This window comes from Hydra vulgaris, chromosome 09 (assembly GCF_038396675.1).
Source record: "Hydra vulgaris chromosome 09, alternate assembly HydraT2T_AEP".
Taxonomy (NCBI): domain Eukaryota; kingdom Metazoa; phylum Cnidaria; class Hydrozoa; order Anthoathecata; family Hydridae; genus Hydra; species Hydra vulgaris.
In genome coordinates, this window is record NC_088928.1 from 52,745,001 (window position 1) to 52,767,145 (window position 22,145).

At 29.6% G+C, this 22,145-nt stretch overlaps 1 protein-coding gene across 1 annotated transcript; it reads left to right on the forward strand.

Annotated features, from left to right (window-relative positions):
• Positions 1-651: 651 nt before the first annotated feature.
• On the forward strand, positions 652-20,431 carry LOC136085132 (uncharacterized). Its single transcript, XM_065806438.1, has 2 exons — positions 652-987; positions 19,445-20,431. Exons 1-2 carry the CDS (start codon positions 668-670, stop codon positions 19,917-19,919), a joined length of 795 nt encoding a protein of 264 aa, XP_065662510.1. The 5' UTR covers positions 652-667; the 3' UTR covers positions 19,920-20,431.
• The last annotated feature ends 1,714 nt before the right edge of the window (positions 20,432-22,145 follow it).

The window sequence follows — 22,145 nt, forward strand, 5'->3', positions numbered from 1 at the left end:
TTTTATCTGAACGTTTGTCTTTAAAACAGAAAAAAAAACTGAGTTGTTTGCTATCATTTTTATGTTCGCCCAGATAACATTCTGTTTTACAGTTTTTGATTGTGTTTTACCAAGATGTAGTTTTCATTCTTTTTCACTTATAGTAAAGAGCATTTGTAACAAACTTCAGATCAAAATTTAAGCAAGAAAGATTGCATTTACAAATAAAATAAAAATATCAAAACGTTATTTAACTGCTTAAAAGTTACAGATTAATTAAAATTTTTAAAAATGGCTAAAGTTAAAAGGTAGGAACAAAGTTACAAGCTGGCCATAGTTACCCCGGTTTACGGAACCTTTAAAAACCTTTGTTTAAAAACAAAGTGACTTGAGCCACTTTTAAAATAAGCGGCTTATATGTATATATATATATATATATATATATATATATATATATATATATATATATATATATATATATATATATATATATATATATATATATATATATATATATATATATATATATATATATATATATATATATATATATATATATTTAATATTTCAAACTTAGCTTTAAAAAAACGTTGTAAAAACTTGAAACGTTACTTTTTGAATTTAACCGTCCCTAAGGTTTTTAATTCATTCCAGTTTGTTTTTTTTAGTAAATTATAATATTAATGCAATGAAAAATCATCAGATTTTTATGGTGTTGAGCACAACACTTTTAACCATTTACTCGATGTATTTATACCAGTACAATTATCTTCATTATAAAACTCGGAAATTTCAAAAAAACAATACAAACGCAATGGTTAAGCCTTGTGTTTGTCAAACAATAGATTGTGTAATGCAAGGGGAATGGATTCCACGATTTAATATTTCTATTAGTGAAGTTATGGAAGTTGAACGAATTCATAAGATATATTCTCCTAAAAAAGATTTTCCGTATGAAGAAAACTTACGTTCAGATGAGCATTGTGATCCATTTTATGAAGTGAATAGGTATATTTAAATTTTGGAACAAAAACTACGTTTTTACTAATTTTATTGTTACTATTTTAAGTTTAATTTTCATATTGTTATACTTGTGTTGTTTTGAATATTTGTCATAATGCAATTTTCTTGTTTAAATGTCATTAAGCTGTTAAAACAACTATATTCGACGATAATATATAACTCAATTAAAAAATTGTATATAATTAATTTAAAAGCAATTGACTTGCAATTGCATTAGATTTACGAGCAACTTAGCATTAATTGGAGCTACAATTAAAAAGTATTAATGGGGCGCAATACCCTCTATAATTTAGATAAGTTTTCTATGTCAATATATGACCATGTAAAAAAAATGTAGCGTAAGTGAAAACAAATGAAAACAGTATTGTTGTCAACAGTATTGTTGTCAACAGTGTTGTTGTCAACAGTATTGTTGTCAATAGTATTGTTGTCAACAGTGTTGTTGTCAACAGTGTTGTTGTCAACAGTGTTGCTGTCAACAGTGTTGATAAAATATTTAAAGTTAATTAGCATTTTCAATACTTTTGCATTATTATTATACAACTAATAAAAAAAGTAATCTTAGATTATTGTGGATTATTGTGAGAACTTTCCAAGTAAAAAAATGAATAGCTTATTGTTCAGTTGACATAACACAGTGTTTTTTTGTATTTTTATCAACAATTATGATTTAAAATAGAGTGAATTTTCGAGGATACTTTTATCTCTAAAAGAAGTAATCTAATTCTTCAATCGTATTTGGCATTTAAAAGATCTTTCTCTGTTTCAAAATATTCATTGACATCTGATTTATGAATAAAAGGGCCGCCTAATAATTTTAAACAAACTCAGAAAGAATTTTTCTTAAACGCCTAATGTAAAACTTACTATTCTTTTTTTGCGAACCCTCTCTGTCTCAGTTGTAACTAGTGGCGTAGGAGGGTCAAGAAAGTAGGGAAAGGGGACTGAAACGGAAATTTAGGAAGTTTAAGGCAGCAAGAATCAAAATTTGAAATAAAAGATATAAATATTCTAATCTTTTCGATAAGGTAGGGGGGGGGGAGCTATCACCCCTTTCGCTCCCATGTTCCTACACCAGTGGTTGTAACTGTCATTAGTTCGAACTGTATTTTATATGTTCGAAATTCTTAACAATGAAACACATTTCCCGAAAAATTTCTAAATTAACAGAATCTTATCAAATGATTTGGATATATAGGTATTTTACCCCACACGGCGGTTATTTTTGATAAAATTTCTTCCACTTAATATTTACGAGCAATAATATATATAGGGGAAGTTTGTGTACCTAGGGCAACCTTATACATAAGGCCACCCCACTTTATTTGAAAACTATAAAGTTCAAATTAATGCTTTTTATGAAGATATTTATTTTTTAATTCTATTTTGATTCTCAGAGAGAATTGCTACGGCAAGTTATAATTGAAAAACGCTTTTTGATGGTCTAAAGTAAGTTTTGCCGCTGGTATCTTAAATTGTTTTACAATCCTTTTTTAGTTCTTGTATATTATATTGTTTTTTGCTTAAGTACTAAATGTGATGTTCAATAAGTTTCCTCTCGGTAAGAGATCGTTAATAGATGACATTTTTCATGAGGCTATCCTTGCTTGTTCCTAAGGCCATATAGTTTGCTTGTACCTAGAGCCATATGTGCCTGAAAAATTTGCTTGATAACGAGGAAGATTGTTGAATTTTGATTGGGGATCGTCCATAAATTACGCAAAGTAAAATTTATTTAAAAAAAAATAAGTAGGAGTTCATTTTGCTCTTTTGCGCGGAAGTTTTAGCTAAACTTGAAGGGTTTTTTATTGATAGGGTTTAATTATAAAGACTCTGCGAGGGAAAATTTTTAATCCTTTGCCTTTAGTCTATAATTTTAATTTCGCGTTTCGTAGTTTATGGATGATCCTTTGATGCAGAATTTTTTTTTCTCGAGGTAGTTTCGGGACCATCATTTTATGCGTAGACTTATTTTTCAATTTTTACAGAACTATTAGTCAATTTTCATACCCGTCGTTAGGTGCAACCAATCCACCTTTTTAAATAAATTTTTTTTGTTCCACGCTTTATAATAAAAGTTGAGCAAAAATTTTATTTCCTATTCTAAATTTTTTTTTTTTTTTCGAAAACGACGCTCCCTATATATTTTCACTGTATGAGCCTGATTTTATTATTTATTTAAGTGTTGCAATTAAGTAACGATAGATAAATTTGTAAAAACATTCTAAGAATAAATAAATTTTTAATCAAATTTGTGTGCCTGTTTGTTTGTTTTTTAAGCGAAGTTTGTGTTAAACCCTTTAACAAGACGGACTTTTTTAGTTTAAGCCAGTATAAACATAGTATAGCTTAAGCCAATATACTAACACAATGTAATTAGTATAGAGATGTGATTGTATCAGTTTCAACATTTTTAGACAAGTCAAGGGCCTTGATTTTGGGCTTTGAAAAAATATGGCTCTAGGTACACGAACTTCCTGTACACTAGATTTCTAACTTACGCTCCCGTTGTGAGGCAAACTTTTTGGCCATCCAGATTTGTTTTCCCAGCTAAAAATATTGGAACCGTAAAAATAATAACATAACAAAACAAAAAGATATTATAGAGCTTTGAGTAGAAACTATATTTAAAAGTTAGTAGAATTGTAATGATTTCGTGAAATCGTTCATAATTGGATATTTTTATAAATGTACGCTAAAAGTAACGCCAGTTATATTTAATTTGCTGGTATAAAAAACAACTGTTGAACTGGTAATTCTAGTTTAATTAAAATATATATAGTATATTAGGTATGTTACATGAAATTATAAAATTGAATAATTACTCGATTTTTATATATAATTAAAATGAGCTTTAGTACGGTATTTTGATGAACAATTATAAAAACCATTCATGACAGAGCTCTCTCTCTACAATCTTTTCCAACATTTAATCATTTAAGTCACCAAGTTGCTTGTTAGACAAGTTGGTGACATTTTGGTTAAGTCTAAATGACTCTTAACAAGTTGGTTAAGTCTAAATGACTCTTCATATCATTAAAAGTTAATACACATAGTTCTCGCTCCAGCTTTCTTTTTTCTTTTTCAATTACTTTTTGCCTATTGCATGTTATCCTTTTGAAATTTCTGCTCATAATGCAATATGCTTTAGTCGATTTTTTATTCTTATATTTACGAGCTGCATTAATAAACTAATTAACTACATATTTTCTGCATTTAGGTTTAGACTTTCTAGAGAATCTATCGTCCTTTCCTTTTTTGATCTTAATTTGCAAGATATGTAACAAATTTTTGCATGAAGGCATCTTCATTTAGCTTCACCAAACATATTCATTAATTCTTCATTATCAATGTTATGAAGCCTTGCACTCCTTGAGTGTCACTGTACTAAAAAGAGAAAAGTATCTTTCGTATTGTGGAATCAAGACATCATGTACTACCTTGAAACAAGCAGATCCATCTTGATTATCTGATCATAAATTGCACATAAAGTTGTAATTGGTTCAAAAATATTTGGTAGAAGCGGTTTCCTAAAAAAATTTGTTGCTTTACAAAACAGTACAGCTGGATTTGATTTGCAAACAATCTTTTTGTTCTATCAATAAACAAAATTCTTTTAAGAATGACACAATGATGATGACTTAGTCAAAGGCATATAATAAGATTAAGACTATAAATTTCAGACTGGATTATAATATATGCTTCTAACATTTACTAATTATTAGTAAGTATACTATTAGTATAAGTATTACTTATACTAATAAAACTAAGTATATATAAATGTAAACTTTAAATGAATCGGAAAACAATATAGTTAAGTGAAAAAGTTGCCATTTAATTGTGTTTTAGAACAATATTGTCAGAAATATTATGCAAAAGTTATTTGAATTAAATACGAACTAAATTTTTCTAATACTTTATCTTGAACTCTAATTTTCCAGATATAAAAAAAGTTTTTTTTGAAATTTATTAACAAAATTACACTTCCTACTTCACGACACGTGTGATAAAGTATCGTTATTTATATTTTTAGGCCTCATGTATTAGTGTAACACTGATAATAATTTATTTTAAAAATCCATAATTGTTTCTGAGACATCTTTTTGATTAAGAAAATAATTAAGTAGTAAACTTTTAGATAGCCTTCATCCATGATGAATCATATGATCTGAAAATTCCCGCATGTATTCTCAATATATGTACAACTCCGGTTTACAACATAAATATTCTTTTTAGTGATGTTGTAAATATATTTATAATTCATTTAAAAACAAACAATTTGATGGCTGTTTTGCTTAAAACAACTTTATAACTCTAATTTAGACATATAGTTGTTACCTGGAATTTGAGATCTACTTAAAAGCTGACTTTTTAAGTAACTATATTAATACTTAAGATAGTCGTCATGCAGTCTATCAAGTTCATCGAGAAAAAGCTTTTTAAATAGAGTGAACTTAAACCTCGATATAAATTTTAATGATCAAGCTATGTAAAAACGGCTGATATGTTTAAAGTTTAATTTTTTTTAATTAATTATTTCAGGTGCCCCAAGAAGGCACTCTGTGATAAAGATACGGTCTTATCACAGAGCACCGCGAAAGAGCTTTTAAAAGGAAGTTCGCGCCTCCTTCTTGATAGATGTTATTAAACTTGCTCAGAGATGGCTTTGAACGACGATTTCTAGTTTCTGGCTACTGCGCTACGGCTGCTCAGTGCTCTCAGCTGCTCAATTCCTCTATGTAAAAATACTTAAAGAATGTATTTAATTTTAAAGATTATAACACATTTTAAAAAAAAAAATGATATGCGGACGTTTTGTTAAACTTTTGCATTGCTGTGAAAAAAGCTTTTGGGAGTATTAAAAATTCAATATGACCAATATGTCAAGGAATTGTTGAAATTGACGTTATTTCTGAAGGCAATTGCAATAAATCTCACACCGACGCTTAAGTTCAATAATGTTTTTAATTGTTTTATCAACCCAAAAAACTTGATTAAAAAACCTTAACTCAGAAAATATTCTACCATTGCATTTTTCACCAAACCGATAATGCTTCCTTTATTTCTGTTGAAATTTATAGCCAAATTTTTTAAAAACTATATTCACAAGAACATTACCATCATCTACGTTCTTTGGTGCGTATTTATGAACTGCCTCTACGACTACTGAACAGAAAACTTATTTGATGAAAAATTTCAAAATATAATTTATAGTAGACTTCAAGACAAGTACTAGAACAACCTTGAGTAAAGACAAATTTGAATGATAAAATTCGTCAGCTACTGGGAGTTTCTAGAGAAGTTTTTAACAAGTTTGTTGCTTCTTGTTGCTATATTTTTCATTTTAATTGGTATCTAAATTTAGTTACAAAATTAATACCAAAGTATTTTCTAGAAAAGTAAAATTTGTTTAGTTTATTCGGTAATCAAATTTTACAAAAATGATATAAAGTTTGACGGAGCTTGGTAGCAGGCCTTGCTATACTGACGAGTTTAATACATATAGTTCTATTACTTGCGAGTGTTCTGATGCTGCAACTGTAACTGTTTTTTGGTCCGCGGAACCAAAAAAAGGGCATTTACGCTGCGATAAATAACTCAAGAACGATTAAAGATACAGTTCTGGATTTTTTTGTACATTATCTAATAAGGAAGTTTAATTGGCTGAATTAAGGGGAAAAAATATTATTTTGTTTAAATGATAATTCAAAATGGCAGCAAAATTTTGACTTAAAATACAGATTTTGAGCCCAATTAACTAAAGAACCAAAAAAGTTAAAAAAAAATTTCTAATTCAGCTAATAGATTATATATAAAAGAATCAATGTACCAAGTTTCAGGTCCATAGCATTTAATTGAGAAAAGTTATTTATCGCACCGTTTCAAAAAACCTTATTTTGAGAAAAACAGAAAAAAAAAAAAAAATCCAACTCTTTTAGTCTAATTTAACCCAAAAACTCACAAATTGCATTAACAAAGCATTATTTTTGAAAAACAAACTGTTTCAAATCATTATTGGGTTTAGAAATGTTTTTTTAAGACTTCAAAGTTTAAAAACCACTTTAAAAACAAGAAAAGAATAAAAATACATAAAGCAATAAATTAGTAAATTGTAAATTAGTAAAACGCTATATATAATAATGTAGAAAAAATTGTATAATAACGTAGAAAAAAATAATTTTAAAAAGACCAGTCTCATATACTATTCCTTCCATTTCTTCATTGACATCTGCAAATCCTTTACGCTGAGCTCTTTTTTTTTCCGTTTAAGCTTGACTTTCGGAGTAGACTTAAGATTCATATTTGCGACTCTTACAAAATCTTTATATGTGCAAAACTCTTGCGTAAATTTTCCATTATACATATTTAGCATAGCAAATATAATTAAAACTCCATTTATTCCCTCATTAAAATTTATGATTGCCGATGAGACACCAATTTCTAATGTGTCTCTAGCAACAAAAATATCCTTCGGACATCTTTTCCAAATAATTCCATTTAACGATTCATTGTTTTGTGTTTGCCCATGCAAACACTTACTTAGTAAATCATCATCACTTAAACTAAGAAAAATTGGTTTTATTATGTCTCTTACAACAATGGGTAGTCCTGGTTTTTCTTTATACAGGGCTGTACCATTTATTTTATCAGACTGGTATTTACACCAACTTTCAGGGGTTCTTGGACACATTTGGTGGCAACTATCTAATGTAAGTACATCTGAGCAATGGTGAAGTACTGCACCAATTGCTTTTTTTAACTGGTAAACTGTTCCACCATTACATTGACGTACTGTAATTCCAAAATAATTTTGAAGTTTATTAATTTCTTTTTCGGTAAGACGATTTTTTCCACCAAGTGGTTTCCCATCAGACAATTTTAGTCTGCTACCAACTCTTTTTTGTATGTGTCCAACACATTCTAACATTTGGACAATAAGATTTTTGTATGGATTACATATAGCAACTTCTAGAGTCACCGTCACCTTCTAGAGTCACCGTCACCAATATAATAAGCATAACGTAAATTTCTGTCTGACTCTGATGATGTAAAACATTCAACAACTCCAGCTGCCTCCATTGCGCCTGATGAGCACTTATGGTTAATGCTACATTCATGTGTACTAAGAAACTCATCATATTCATCAGTGCCTTTTTTTGTTTCCCATTTATCACATTGATGGCATACTTTAGATTTAATGAGGTAGTAAATGCATTTTCCAGTATCGCTTGAAATCATAGTTACAACACCATTTAAAGAAGAGAATCCTCACTTTTGCCAGGTGTCATCACATGAAACTGTAATATCTGTCTTGTTCTCACCAAGACTTTGCTTAATCTCAACAGCTGCTTTATTCATAAGCTCTAAACTTTATTCATAAAGTTTAGAGCAACTTGCTTGTAAGCCACTAATATATTCCTTTAAATATCATGAAATGTTTTTTTATGCATTGGTGGAGGTAAATTCATAAAACCACAAAAGGTTGTTAAAGCAGCATACCCCTTTCCTATTTCCCTCATAGCAATAATGGATCTCATATTTACATCTGATTGATATTGCCCACGAGATTCATCGTCAATTTCTTGGCTAGTGTAAACCCTTTTATTCCATGAGCAGACTGAGGCTGTACATGTAAACTCTAATAAAACAGACAGTCCTTTCTATCTTGATAAATCTGTAGAATATTCAATACTCCTCGATTGACAGTCAGGGCAATTTCATTTATGATTTTTTAAAACAAAGCTATCCAACATGATGTAACAGTGTGGAAAATTCGATTTTTTATTAGGTAATGAAGTTCGTTTTGTTGGTACTGTTGTTGCTTTATGGTTTAATAATGTAAGTTTCTTTGATGAAGTTGAAGCATTTAAATTACTTGTTGAAGGTATGTTATTAACAAGACTAATTTCCGAGTCAATGTTGGGTTCAGGAGCTTTAAAAAAACTTTTGCCATGAAAACGTCGTTTTTTGAAAATTCTTGATCCTCCTGCCTTTCGTCTTTTTCCAGCATCAAGTTTTTTATTTTCCATACTTATTATTTTTTTCTAAATTTGAATAATAATCATAATCATTTAACTGAATACACAAGTAGGACTTCTAGCACGAATCAAATAAATTATAGTAAATTAAGAACTATAGTAATATATAAATACAAAATATATCTGCCAGCAGCAAAAGCATGCTTCTATTAAATCTTTTCGAATATATTTCGACTTATACTTTTGGTTATACTTTAAAACTACATGTGGATATCCTGGATTACTTTTAGATGCTTACCAATGATTAAAACAAGTTCAAGCAGGCTTCGTTTTTTAAATTTTTTTAAAGATCCGATTTTAATTTTTTTTTTTTTTAAATCGCAAAATTTATGCGATTTTTATAAAAAAAAAATATACCACCTATATCTAATGATAAAATCATATAAGTTGTAAATATTTTTTTGAAAAACAAATATCACCATCATTTTCTACGTATATGATATTGGGTAAAACAGTACAATTTGAAATTTTGAAAATTTTCATATTTTAAGGTAGACTACCACCTTAATGGAAAGTGCATTCTATGGTGCACAAACGCGATTTGTAAAAAAGTTGAGTCTCTATATTTTTTGATTTGTTGCGGTTGAAGCATAAATTCGTGGTTACATCTTAGGTCATATGACGTTGATTTGGAAAAGGAATAACGTTGTGGTACCTAGAAATCTACTTATTGAAGGTTTTGATTAATTTCGAATTGTTCTATATAGAGTAAAAACAAGTTTTTAATCTAATTGTTGCTTTACCCTTTACTTATTTGAATTTAAATTCATCCAATCAAATTTTAAAATGTATGAATTATAACGTTAAGTAGGAGCCATCCCTACGATGGCTCTTTTACTTTTTTTTTACTTACACGAGTAAGTTAATTTTTATCAAAAAAGTAAATTACATAAGTAATTTTAAACGTTTTATGTAAATTTACATTTTCGTATAGGTAATTAATTTTTTTGAAACGACTTTTACTTTCTAATTTAAGTTTTTTTCTTTCAAAAGTAAGTTATGTAAAAGAAGATTACATCAAAAAGTAATTTACTTTTACATGTAAAAGTAAGTTACATCAAAAAGCTGTTTACTTTTATATTTAAAAAGTTGATTACTTTTAAAAATTACATTACTTAATATAAAAGTTCCTCAAACTGTAATTTACATTTACCTATAGAAGTACTTTATATAAAAGTTTCTCAAACTGTAATTTATATTTACTTATAAAAGTAACTTGTTAAAAAAAAATTATATTAAAGGATAACTTGCATATGAAAGTAAATTACATTAAAGTAATATGTTACCAAATGTAAATTAAATTTACAAATAAAGTAATATTTTTTAAGTAGGAATTTTTTATTTTAAAAGTAATAACAAATCTTTATTAGAAATAAATTATATAAAAAAATATTTAAGTTACATCAGCTTACATTTTATATAATTTGTAAATTAAATTAAAAGTAATTTATATAAAATAAGTAAATAAATTTACTAATATTTTACAATAACTTTGACAGGATCTTGTCCAAAAGTAATGCAAAAAAGTAAAACTTCAAGTCACTAACATTTAGATTGCCGCAACATTTGATTTGCGCGGTTTCAGGTATTTCTTCCCTGTAAAGATTAAAAATATCAATAATAGGTTTCTGCCCATGGTTAAAACCCTCTCTGTTTCCGGTCCATAATAGCTTCACTAAAATAACCATTCTCTGAATCAAAGCGTCTCAAAAATCTTCACTCTCTGGCCAAGTTAGCAGAAGGCGCATATACCCATGGGAGACTCAGAAAGGGTAGTTTATTTAAAAGGAAAATAATTGGCATAATTGTTAGTTCTTTTTTAAGTTTTTTGCGAAAATGTATTTATTATTTAAAAACTAAAAATTAAAGGAGAGAAAGTTTAAACCTGTACTGAATTATGAGTGCTATAACACCATGCCCTGAAGATTAAGGAGCCCCGAACTTTTTAAGAGGGTGCCTTATTTTGTAAATATTTTTTTGCCTCTTTGATACGATAAAAGTCCACCTGCTCAAGAGTATCCTTTAGCTCTAAAAGTCTTGGTTTAAATAACTACGGTAATTTTATATGGGCATGAAAAATTTAGAAATTTTCACGTAAATATCTTTATCTGCGTATAGTATCAGTGGCCTAGCTGCCGCAAGGCCAGTAGAAGCAAAACTTACGGTCCCACAAGCAACTGAACCTAGATCAGCATGGTTTTGGAGCCCTTAGATATATTTAATGAGTTTTTTTTTTTTTTTTAGAAAAGTTATTGTTCCAGAGAAACAGAAATCGGGCACCTTATCTACGTATGTCTACTGACTAAAAAAACTTTGCTACGCTACTGCGTAATATACTTATAACCCGAGCTGTAGCTAAGCAATGATTAATACGTAGATTAAGAAATAAAACTTGTGTAGATTGATTTCTGAAAAAATAAAAACCTAAAGCATTTACCATCCCTGCCCCAAATGCGAGGGCAACAAATTAGTAACTTTTATTTTTTAATTTCTTACACTACATTTAAGTCGGCAGGTTTTAAAATTCAAAATTCAAAGGTTATGATTATATAAAGTTGACACCCAAACCGAATAAGGTGGTTGTTTCAACATTTTCCTAAACGTTTTGATGTGATATAAACAAGAACATACTTAAGGTTGGGCTCTTAAGTATGTTTTATTTACCAAAAGTATGTTTATTAACCAAAATCATTAGTTTTTCATAATTATATTAATATTACATCTCAGAATTTATGCAAGTAGACATCATTCTATTATTGGTTACCATAATATCTTTAAATGAGTTAAATATGGTTTTTAACAAAACATTAAAAAACTTCATTTGTATGTAACTACAAATTATATTATTAGTTAAAGATGCTGTTGATTAAGTAATTCTTTTCGGTTTGGTGATAAAAGGAATCGCCGCATTTTCAAATTATGAAACCTTTTTACATTGCTTTTGACGTGATAAAATACTATGCTATACTTGTATTTAAACCAATTTTTTTTTAAACAAGTTTATTTATATGTTAAAAAAATTAAATTATTCAAAATTTCTGTTATTTATGCAATATTTCTTCTATTTTTGTATGTTATTTTAGAAAAAGATTTATCTTTTTCTAAAATAACATACTAAAACAGAAGAATTTGGTATTTCAGCTACATATATATTAATTTTTCAGATATAATCCCAAAAAATACAAAACTATAATTGTTAACTAAAATAAACTTATTAAACTCAAACTTTAGAAAAAACACATGATCATCAATTTTTTATAGCAAGTTTTTAATGAAAGTTAAGTAAAGGCAATGGCGAGGAAATTATATGATATTTTTCCATCAAGCATAAATTGCATTACTTACCACCAGGTTTAAACGGTTCAGTCGGGTCTAAAATTTTCCACGAGAGGACAGGATTTAAACCTGTCTTTTTAAAATTCCACACAAATTTAGAAAGTTTGGTAGAGTTTGACCCACATTCGTAACGAAAGGAATTATTGTGCTTGTAAAGGCGATCTTTAAAAGTTTTTTCTGTAAGCCCAATATAATATCCAATGTAATCTATTTATTACATAAATAGATTACATTGGATATATAGATTATATATATATATATATATATATATATATATATATATATATATATATATATATATATATATATATATATAAATATATATATATATATATATATATATGTATATATATATATAGTATAGTATAGTATAGTATAGTATAGTATAGTATAGTATAGCATATATTTACTGCAAGGAGATAACTCCTGGAACAGAGCATAAATACAAGCCCTGCTATACGCAGTATAAGCAGGTAATTACATTAAATAATTTAAATAAGTTAGTGATTTTTATCTAAAAACCTATTGGAATGAGCTTTAAAGAGATCGACCGATGTTTGCTGAACAACACCATCCGGAAGATTGTTCCACGAATTCGCTACTCTGTTTGTAAAAAAGTTGTGACGTATTTCACAGTTAACTGTTATTTCCTTACGTACGCGTTTACGGTGACCATACTTAGGTTCTACTGTCAATGGTTCAACTTGCCAAGTCACTCTATCAATTTTATTTTCAATTTTTAAATATTGAATGCAGTCGAAACCAGTTTTTCTGGTTATTAAAATGTCTAAATTTAGAACCTGCAGGCGATCTTCATACTGGAATTTTTTTTAGGCTGCGAGGTACTTTTGTAGCTATCGTCTCGATACGTTCTATGCGTTGTATTGCAAATTTTGAATAACTATTACAGGCTGGAGTAGCATGTAATATATTGTAAGCTTTAGATGCAATTAGAGTAAAATATTGTTAGCTTTAGATGCAATTTCCAAAACGTGTGTGTCTCATTTGTCATTCGAGGTAATGGTAATGCCAAGATCGTGCTCTTTTTCAGATTTTAAAATGCTAACGTTGGTCAAAGATGTTGCATCAAATATATAGTCATTTTTTTGGGAGTTATTTTTACCCATATGGATCACTATGCATTTTTTGTAGTTTAGCTTCATGTACAATTTTTCAGACCATTCCGTGATACCATTTAAATCTAATTGAAGCTTGTCTGAGTCTGAAGCATCTTTAATATGAGCAATAATTTTGCAGTCATCTGCATACAACTTGTAAGGGAAGTAATTGATAACTGATGGCAAATCGTTTATGTAAAGGATGAACAAAAGTGGACCCAAGACACTACCCTGTGGTACACCGCTAGTTACGTTTGCCCAGCTGGACTTGTACTCTCCAAGCACAACTCTCTGTTTTCGGTTAGTGAGAAAGTCACCAATCCAGCAAAGTAGTTTTCCAGTGATACCAAAGGCTTTTAGTTTATGCATAAGACGTTGATGCGGCTCAGTGTCAAAAACCTTAGCAAAATCAAGAAAGATTATATCAACTAACTGCTTATCTGCCAAAGATGAAGAAATAATGTCCATTGAATCCGAAAGGTTGGTGACGCAGGATTTGTTCCTAACAAATCCGTCTTGTTGCTCTACGATATGGCAAATTTGATCATTATATAAATAATTCAAGATAGTGCCCCGGATAATTCGTTCCAGGACTTTGCACGGTGCAGACGTGAGCAAAACTGGACGGTAGTTTGCTGCATTTAATTGACTTCCGCATTTGTGTAAGGGCGTCACGTTAGCAATTTTCCAAGTATTGGGTACAGAACCTTCTTGAAATGAGCTATGAAACATTTTTGTCAGAGGGTATGCTATTGTACTAGCACATTCTTTAAGAACCCATGGGTGCACACCGTCTACACCTGGAGCTTTATATTGATCTAGTTTGCCGAGACTTGAAATTACTTTTTCTAAAGAAACCACTGCTTCCAAAACAAAGCTTGTGGTTTGATGTTTAAATTCCGGCATTGGAGAAACAAGATCTTTGTTAACAAAGACAGATTTAAAATATGAGTTTAAAATATTACTTATCTCAGGACCGGAGGTAATAGTATCGTTGAGGTAATAGGAGGTAATAGTATCGTTGTTTAATAGTAATAGTATCGGAGGTAATAGTATAGGTAATAGTATCGGAGGTAATAGTATCGTTGTTTGAATCATACATTGCGTTGATTTTATTTTTTATTTTTTGCTTTGATTTTACATAGCTAAATAGTAGTTACTTCGAATTGTTGCGAACTATTGTATTTTCATAGTTTCTGATGCATTGTTTAGTTTATTTTTTAATTTGGTTGCAAATCTGCTTTTACCCATTGAGAACTGGTGTAAAAAGGGATCTGGTTTGCTGTACTAAAATCCATAAATGTTTCTTTTTTGCAATAAGATTACGTAGCTGATCATTCATCCAGTGTGGTTGAGTTTTACGAATTAAGTTCTTACTACATGGTATCCATTTATTGCACAAACGACTGTACTCAATGAGAAAAATTTCGTAACATTGTGATGTGTTCTTAAAAGTAAACAAAACATTCCAATTAATATTTTTAAAATCAAGATTCAGATTTTTGAAGTCTGCTAATTTATAATACAAATTCGATCGCACAAGAAGAGGTCTTTTTATAGTGTCGGCGGTAGCCAGATACCATTCAATAGACAGGTGGTATTGGTTGGAGGTATTACAAGGCGGAGGAAGAGGTTCAATATTGTAGATGCGGTTGGATGATTCAGTAAGAATTAAATCAAGAAAACTTTTATATTTATAATTTGAGTTGTAGAATGAAGGAAACTTAAAACCACTTAAAATATATAGCGATCTTCAAGAGTAAGTACAAATCGATGATCTGATAAAGTGGCTCCCACTGATGTGTATGCTACGCCTTTGTTCCATGTTAACTTAATAAAATTGAAAATGTCATCATTGTGTTTAGGAGGAGGTCTATACATTCACCCTAGCAAAATGTTCTCTTCTTCTAATATTACAGTACCCATATTTGTTCAAAAGATTTGCAGTTCAATGGATGCGCATTCACTTCAAACGAATTTAGTTTATCATTTATATAGATTGTAACACCACCTCCACGACCTACCCTGTTGTTTCAGTATAGTATCCCAAGTTTCAGTTATAAAAATAGCATCGCATTTAAAAGTGTATGCCAAGGCAATCAAAAACAGTTTGTGTTACAGTAAACAAGCCTTTGTATAGTAACAGTATAAATGATTTGAGCTACTTTCTTGGCGTATATAAGTATTTAATGGCTGGTTTGAGTAGCTTTGAGCTGAGGAGGATGGTATATTAGTACACTCGATATTATTGTGTATTGACTGGTTTCGAGCGAGCAATATGGGCTTTTTGCCAGTCAACAAATGGGTGTATGGAACGGCTGTTGATGTCAAGGGTCTTAGATACATCGATGCAGCGGACCCTATCGCTGCGGATGGCAAATTAAAATGGTTTATCAAGAATACCATTTTTTTCAAGTTCTCTGTTTGCCTCTTTCCTCTCAAAGTTAAGCTTGTTAAACTCAGCTTGCTCCGCAATTGTTCAATCAGGTCTGATAAAAATATTCTTGTGTTTCGTTATGGAAAGATTTGGTGCTGCTGTTAATACCATGTTTCTGGATTCTGCACTGTCAAATTCAACAATAGTTGTATATATATATATATATATATATATATATATATATATATATATATATATATATATATATATATATATATATACTCTTATATATAGAACTCTTCCTGATGATCTAGCAATGGTGAAACTTCAAGTTGAAGAAAAAGTTAGATAAGTGTTCTTTACTAATTTATTATTGCTCTGTTCTTTAAGAACATTGAGCACTCTATTTGTAAAATACACTAACATAATTTACATATATATATCCAATCAACATAAATATCTCCAAATCAATACTTTTGTATCTATATATATATATATATTTATTTATATAAAATAATAATATATTTATATAAAATAATAATATATTTATATAAAATAATAATATATTTATATAAAATAAAAATATATTTATATAAAATAATAATATATTTATATAAAATAATAATATATTTATATAAAATAATAAAAAGCAACTTTTGATGGAACTCTGAGATTCGTGCCTTTTCGCAATCATCAGCCATTATGTATAATTCGTTACGTAAAAACTGCTTAAAAAATACAAATTAAAAATACGATGGAACGAGTTCTGACGTTTCAAAATCGAAACAAGACAAAATGACGTCAAAGATTTAAGTCCCCGGTGTTGAATAAGGAGAGTATAAATTTCTTTGAATGCCGGCACTTTGATATTTTTTCATATCTTTTATAAAGTAAATTTGCTCCTCTGTATGAAATTTCTCGCAGAGACAAAGATCACAAACTTTTAATGCTAGATTATAGGGCTTACATTGTGCTATTATCTTCCATGTAATAACAGGTTTTATATTTTTAGTTTTTAGTTTTCATATTTCTTTAGAAAGTTCAGTGTCCTTTTTATATTTGGGTGCATAGAAAGATTTAAGATGGAGCTGAAGATTGCGAATGAGTTAGTATTTTTATATTGTTTTAGCTCTCTCAACATGACGATAAAAATAATTTTGGCTTGTATCGTGACGACGGGCTTACTATTATTGAAAACAAAAGCGGCTAACAAATGGAAAAAATCAAAAAGCATTTTACACATATTTTCAAATGTAAAAACTAACTTATCTCTATCTAATGTAATATTAAAATTGTCAATTTACTTTATGTAAAATTAAACCTGATAACCAACTTTTCTATGTTTATATTGATTCAAGCTATCAACCTAATATAGTAAAATAAATCCCTCGCACTATTGAGTTAAAATTATTAACTATGGCAGTAAATTAAACTGTGTTTAATAATTCCATTCTTCCGTATGATGAGGCTTTACGTAAATCAGGACACAATTTGAAACTCACCTACCAACCGCAAATAATCAAAATTAAAAAAAAAACATTGCAAACGTAAAACTATATGGTACAGCCCACTGTTTAGTCTTTAATAAATGCTCATAAGAACAAGATTTTACAACGCGATGAAAATATAACATCAAAACAATGCAACTGCCTAGAAAAAAAAATTTGTCGATTAAATAACAAATACCTTTCTAACAATATTTTATACCGAGCCACTGTAAGGGGTCGTCCATAAAGTACGTACGCCGAAAAATTTTGAAATTTGACCCCCCTCCCCCCTGTTGCCATGCGTACTTTTATGTCCCCACCCCCCCCCCCCTTAAAAGTACGTACGTTTCTCAAATAACCCCCCCCCCTCAAATATCCCCCCCCCATCCCTCCTTTTTTTTTTTTTCTCAATAAAAAAGTTTAATTAAAAAAAAAAAGACGGAGGGTACCTTAGATACTTTATACGACCCAAAGCTCTATGTTTGCACATTTTTAAAACGTCTTTAAGTATAAATGCAAATAATAATTTAAATAAATTCAAAATTTAGATAGAGTAAGTGTGTATTTAGGCGAGAGGTTAATGCGGCAGCAATAGTCGAAGGAGATTCAGGTACGATTCCCGGAGAAATCCATATAATCTTTTTTTTGTTTTAATAACGAATCAAGTGTAAATAAACTATAATTAAGGTGGACGTTTTTTTCAGGCACCCCTCTTTAGTAAGTAAAAAACGAGTCTAACGTGAGATCAGTAATATTGAAAACAAAGGGTAAAACCCAGTGGGAGAGGGCAACAGCAAATTTTGTGCCCTTTTGCTAATTTAAGAAGCTTTTTATTTTAGCAAAACCTAGCGGTCAAATTTGGAAGATTTTGAGAGGCCATTGACACGTTTTTTTTGGGGGTGACTCCGTCCCATCAACCACGGCCCTCTTACTCAGGGCCAGTATATAAGGGCAGGCAAGTGTGCATGGGGCCCCTCAGGATTTTTTGATGTTCCAGATAGAACACTTTCACACATCGTGCAAACTTAAGTTTGTTAATATGCCAAATGAGGTGGCCATGCAAAAAATTTGGATGGCGGAGGCCTGGGAACAAAAAGCCCTAAAGCGTTTGCCTCCCCCCTTCCCTGCCCAAACGTGAGGGAAATATGTAGCAAAATTTTTAACTTTAACATCTAAAACTAAATTTAAATTTATCGACAGATTTTAATTTTTGTAGAAAAATATTGTAAATTACAAAAAAGTTATGACCATGCAAAATTTACACCCCTCTCATTTTGGGGGTCGGGAGGGTAAGCGTTTTAAGGCTTTTTGTTCACAGGCCCTCCGCCATCCCGATATTTTGCAAGGCCTCCTCATTTGGCATAGGTATAAACAAACTTAAGTTATGAGTTTGCACGATGTGTGAAAGTGTCCTATCTGGAACATCAAAAAATTCTGAGGGCGCCCATACATGTGTGTGCATAGAGGAAAACTATACCCTCTACTCCATATACCATACATCTTTTTATGTTGGCAAACTAGAATCTTTAGTCAAAATGTAACTTTTCTAATGATTAGCTGGTTAATTGTGATAAATTAGAAAATCGAAGTACGTACATTTAAATTAAACCCTCCCCCCCCTCCCATACGCTTTCGTACGCTTTTTGAAGACCTCCCCCCTCCCCCCTATGAGCGTACGTACTTTATGGACGACCCCTAAGTTCTGGAGATCCTGAATTCAAAGATAAATTTTATTATGGTATAAGTAAAACTGCATATAAGTTAAGATATGCCAACCGTCTTAAATCTTTTAATGCACCCAAATATAAAAATGACACTGAACTTTCTAAAGAAATATGAAAGCTAAAATAAAAAAATGTAAAACTTGTGACTACATGGCATGTGACCATGGCAAATAATAGCACAATTTAACCCCTACAATCAAGCGTCAAAAGTTTGTAAATTTTGTCTCTGCGAGAAGTTTCATATATTGTCATACAAAGGAGCAAATTTACTTATAATAATTATTATGTTGTGAAAAATAATCTTGTAATAATAAATATTCTGTGTGTTTTTATTAAAATATAAATGTTTTTTATACATTAGTTTTGCTTTTCAATGCAAGAAGAACAGTTTAAAACCTTGCTGTAACGAGCAACTTCAAAAATGTGGAGGCGATGAAATGTATTGCAACTGCGATGGCTGTACTAACTACAATATATCACTAAAACACGCCTCATTGCATAATTGGATTGAACGCTTTTGTCCTAATGAAAACTTTAACACAAAATCGACATGCGATTTTTTAAGTAATTATTTTTCTAGTATATTTTTTGTTGGAGATTCTCTTATGAGGCAATTTTTTGGTGGTTTATTAATGCATTTGACAGATGACAAGATTCATGGAACTTTGATTTCAACACTTGATCAGAGTATATTTTCTGAATGCAAAGGTGAACTTCAGTTTTTAGAGAAAGAAATATGCCGAAAATCATTTGCAAAAAATTGGGATGACATAAAGAAAAATCCAAAATATTGTCGGTATAGCAAACAGAAAATAAAAGTAAATTTAAAGAGTTAATCAACATTGTTTCCTTTCAGATTGAACTTTCAATTTTTGATCGATTAGTAGAAGAAACTAATCCAATGATAGTCGCAGGAGCAGGTGGTCACGATAACTATAATTTAATCCGAATAATTAATGAATATCTCACACCGTTGTGGGATATAACTAAAAAAAATAAAAACGCAACTTTAATTTGGGTGGCCTATCCACCACCAACAGATATGAAGCCAGCTGTTTATTTCCGGACTCAATCTTTGCTACGAATAAAAGAGTTTAATAACGATATAGAAAAGTTTTGTAAAGAAAACAACATCAAATTTTTTGATAGCTACAAAATCTTTTAAGGTATACATAGTTTCGATGGAACGCATTATGGAACGGAACTGAATTTTGTGAAATTTAAAATCTTTATCAAATATTTGAAGATGTTTTATGAACAAAATTAAAAAACGAGTAAAAAACTTTTGAAGTACTTTTGGAAGTTACTATTCTTTTTCTATTTTATTGCTTATATTATTGCATGTATAATATTATATTATGGCATATATAATATTACACTATTGAATATATAATATTATAATTTGCATATATAATTGTTAACAATATACATAAAATAAAATTTTCTGTTTTAAAAAGAAAAAACAAAAAGTTGCAAGGGAATAAACAAAAATAAGTAATACAAATTTTTACCTCAAGGCTATAAAAATATCATAAACTTTATACACTTTTTTGTAATTGATTCATTTTTAAATAAAGCAAACAATATTTATTATACTTGAATTAAAATAATAAAACAATTCGCCGTTCCCATTATAGCTCTTTTTTGCAATGCATTTTGGTAAATGCATGTAATGTACACTCCAGCAAAATGTATGCCGCAGCAAAAGATTGATTGGAATTTATAAAAATTTTAACTAGGATAAAATTGGTTTAAATATAACATCAAAAATGGAAATCGATACTACTATAAAATACTGTTACTACACATAAGACACACACACATACACACACACTCACACACACAAACACACACACACACACACACACACACACACACACATACACACATTTATATTTGATGATGATAAATTAGAAAAATAGCATTTGTAAATAAAATAAGTTCATTTTAAAAATAATGGTTTCAAATATTTATTCAATTTCTAACAATTCAATCAAGTTTAAAATATTCATTTATTAAATAATTTATTTAAAACTTAATAACTTAGAGTTGAAAATACCAGCAGACATATACTCAAAATAAAATTTTGTAAAGTAGGCGAAATAAAATAGTCCTATCTATCTTTATCAATCTTAATTTACTCCACAAACATGTCTTCTGGTGTCAAAACAATAAAATCAATAAAATCCAATTGCGCTATTGCCATAAATTTTTGACACTGGTAGTAATATTGACCATTAATTTTTAACTTTCGATTTCTATGTTGCATTTAAAACTGGTTGTCAGTACAGTCAATGAAATAGATTCCTATAGGAATACTGATATGTTAAATTCAATAAAAAAAGTTCCTATAGGAACTTTTTTTTCAAAAAAGTTCTTGAAATTTATTCTTTGTTTATTCGAATTTCAGCACTCAACTGTACTCTTACAACTTGAAGATCTGTTTAAGGAATTAATTTTTTTAAGCCAAATATATCAAGCATTTGCATAAATATTGTCTTATGTTCACAAAGCTAAAGACCATAAGTTAGTGTTGGAAGAGCCAAAGTTTTATATAAATGGACAATGGAGTTTGGGTGAGCAAAACGGATTCTTGATTAAATTAAAGTTTGGATCACTGCCCAGAAATTGGATATTCAGCGATAATTGTTTAAACAATTAAGTAAAGCAAAAGGTGAAATTTTTGTATCTCATGTAAAGCCTAGATGACTAAGTTTATTATGCAGTTTTATTTGTTGGTTGTTGAGTGTTATTGTGCAATTTTCAATTTGCTTTTTTACAGTGAGTAAGAACTCGGTTTGTCAGCATAAAATTTTATGCAGTTTTTTTCGAGTATAAATTACAGGTATTAATATGCTTTTGTTGGCCATAGAGGGTAGAGATAAGATGTATAATGTCATCAGCATATGCTACAAAATCCGTATAGTTTATATTTATTGATGTACCGTAGATACTTTCACTTTGTAAGGTTTTTAGAAGGTTTTGAGTGTAAATGTTATACAAATGAGGCGAGAGAATAGATTCCTGTCTCACTCCTTGCGTGAGACAGGAATCTATTCTCC

Coding starts and splice junctions, on each gene's coding strand:
- LOC136085132 (XM_065806438.1), top strand. CDS start 668: ATGAAAAATCATCAGATTTTTATGGTGTTGAGCACAACACTTTTAACC. Junction 988..19,444: donor CCATTTTATGAAGTGAATAG/GTATATTTAAAT, acceptor TTTATACATTAG/TTTTGCTTTTCAATGCAAGA.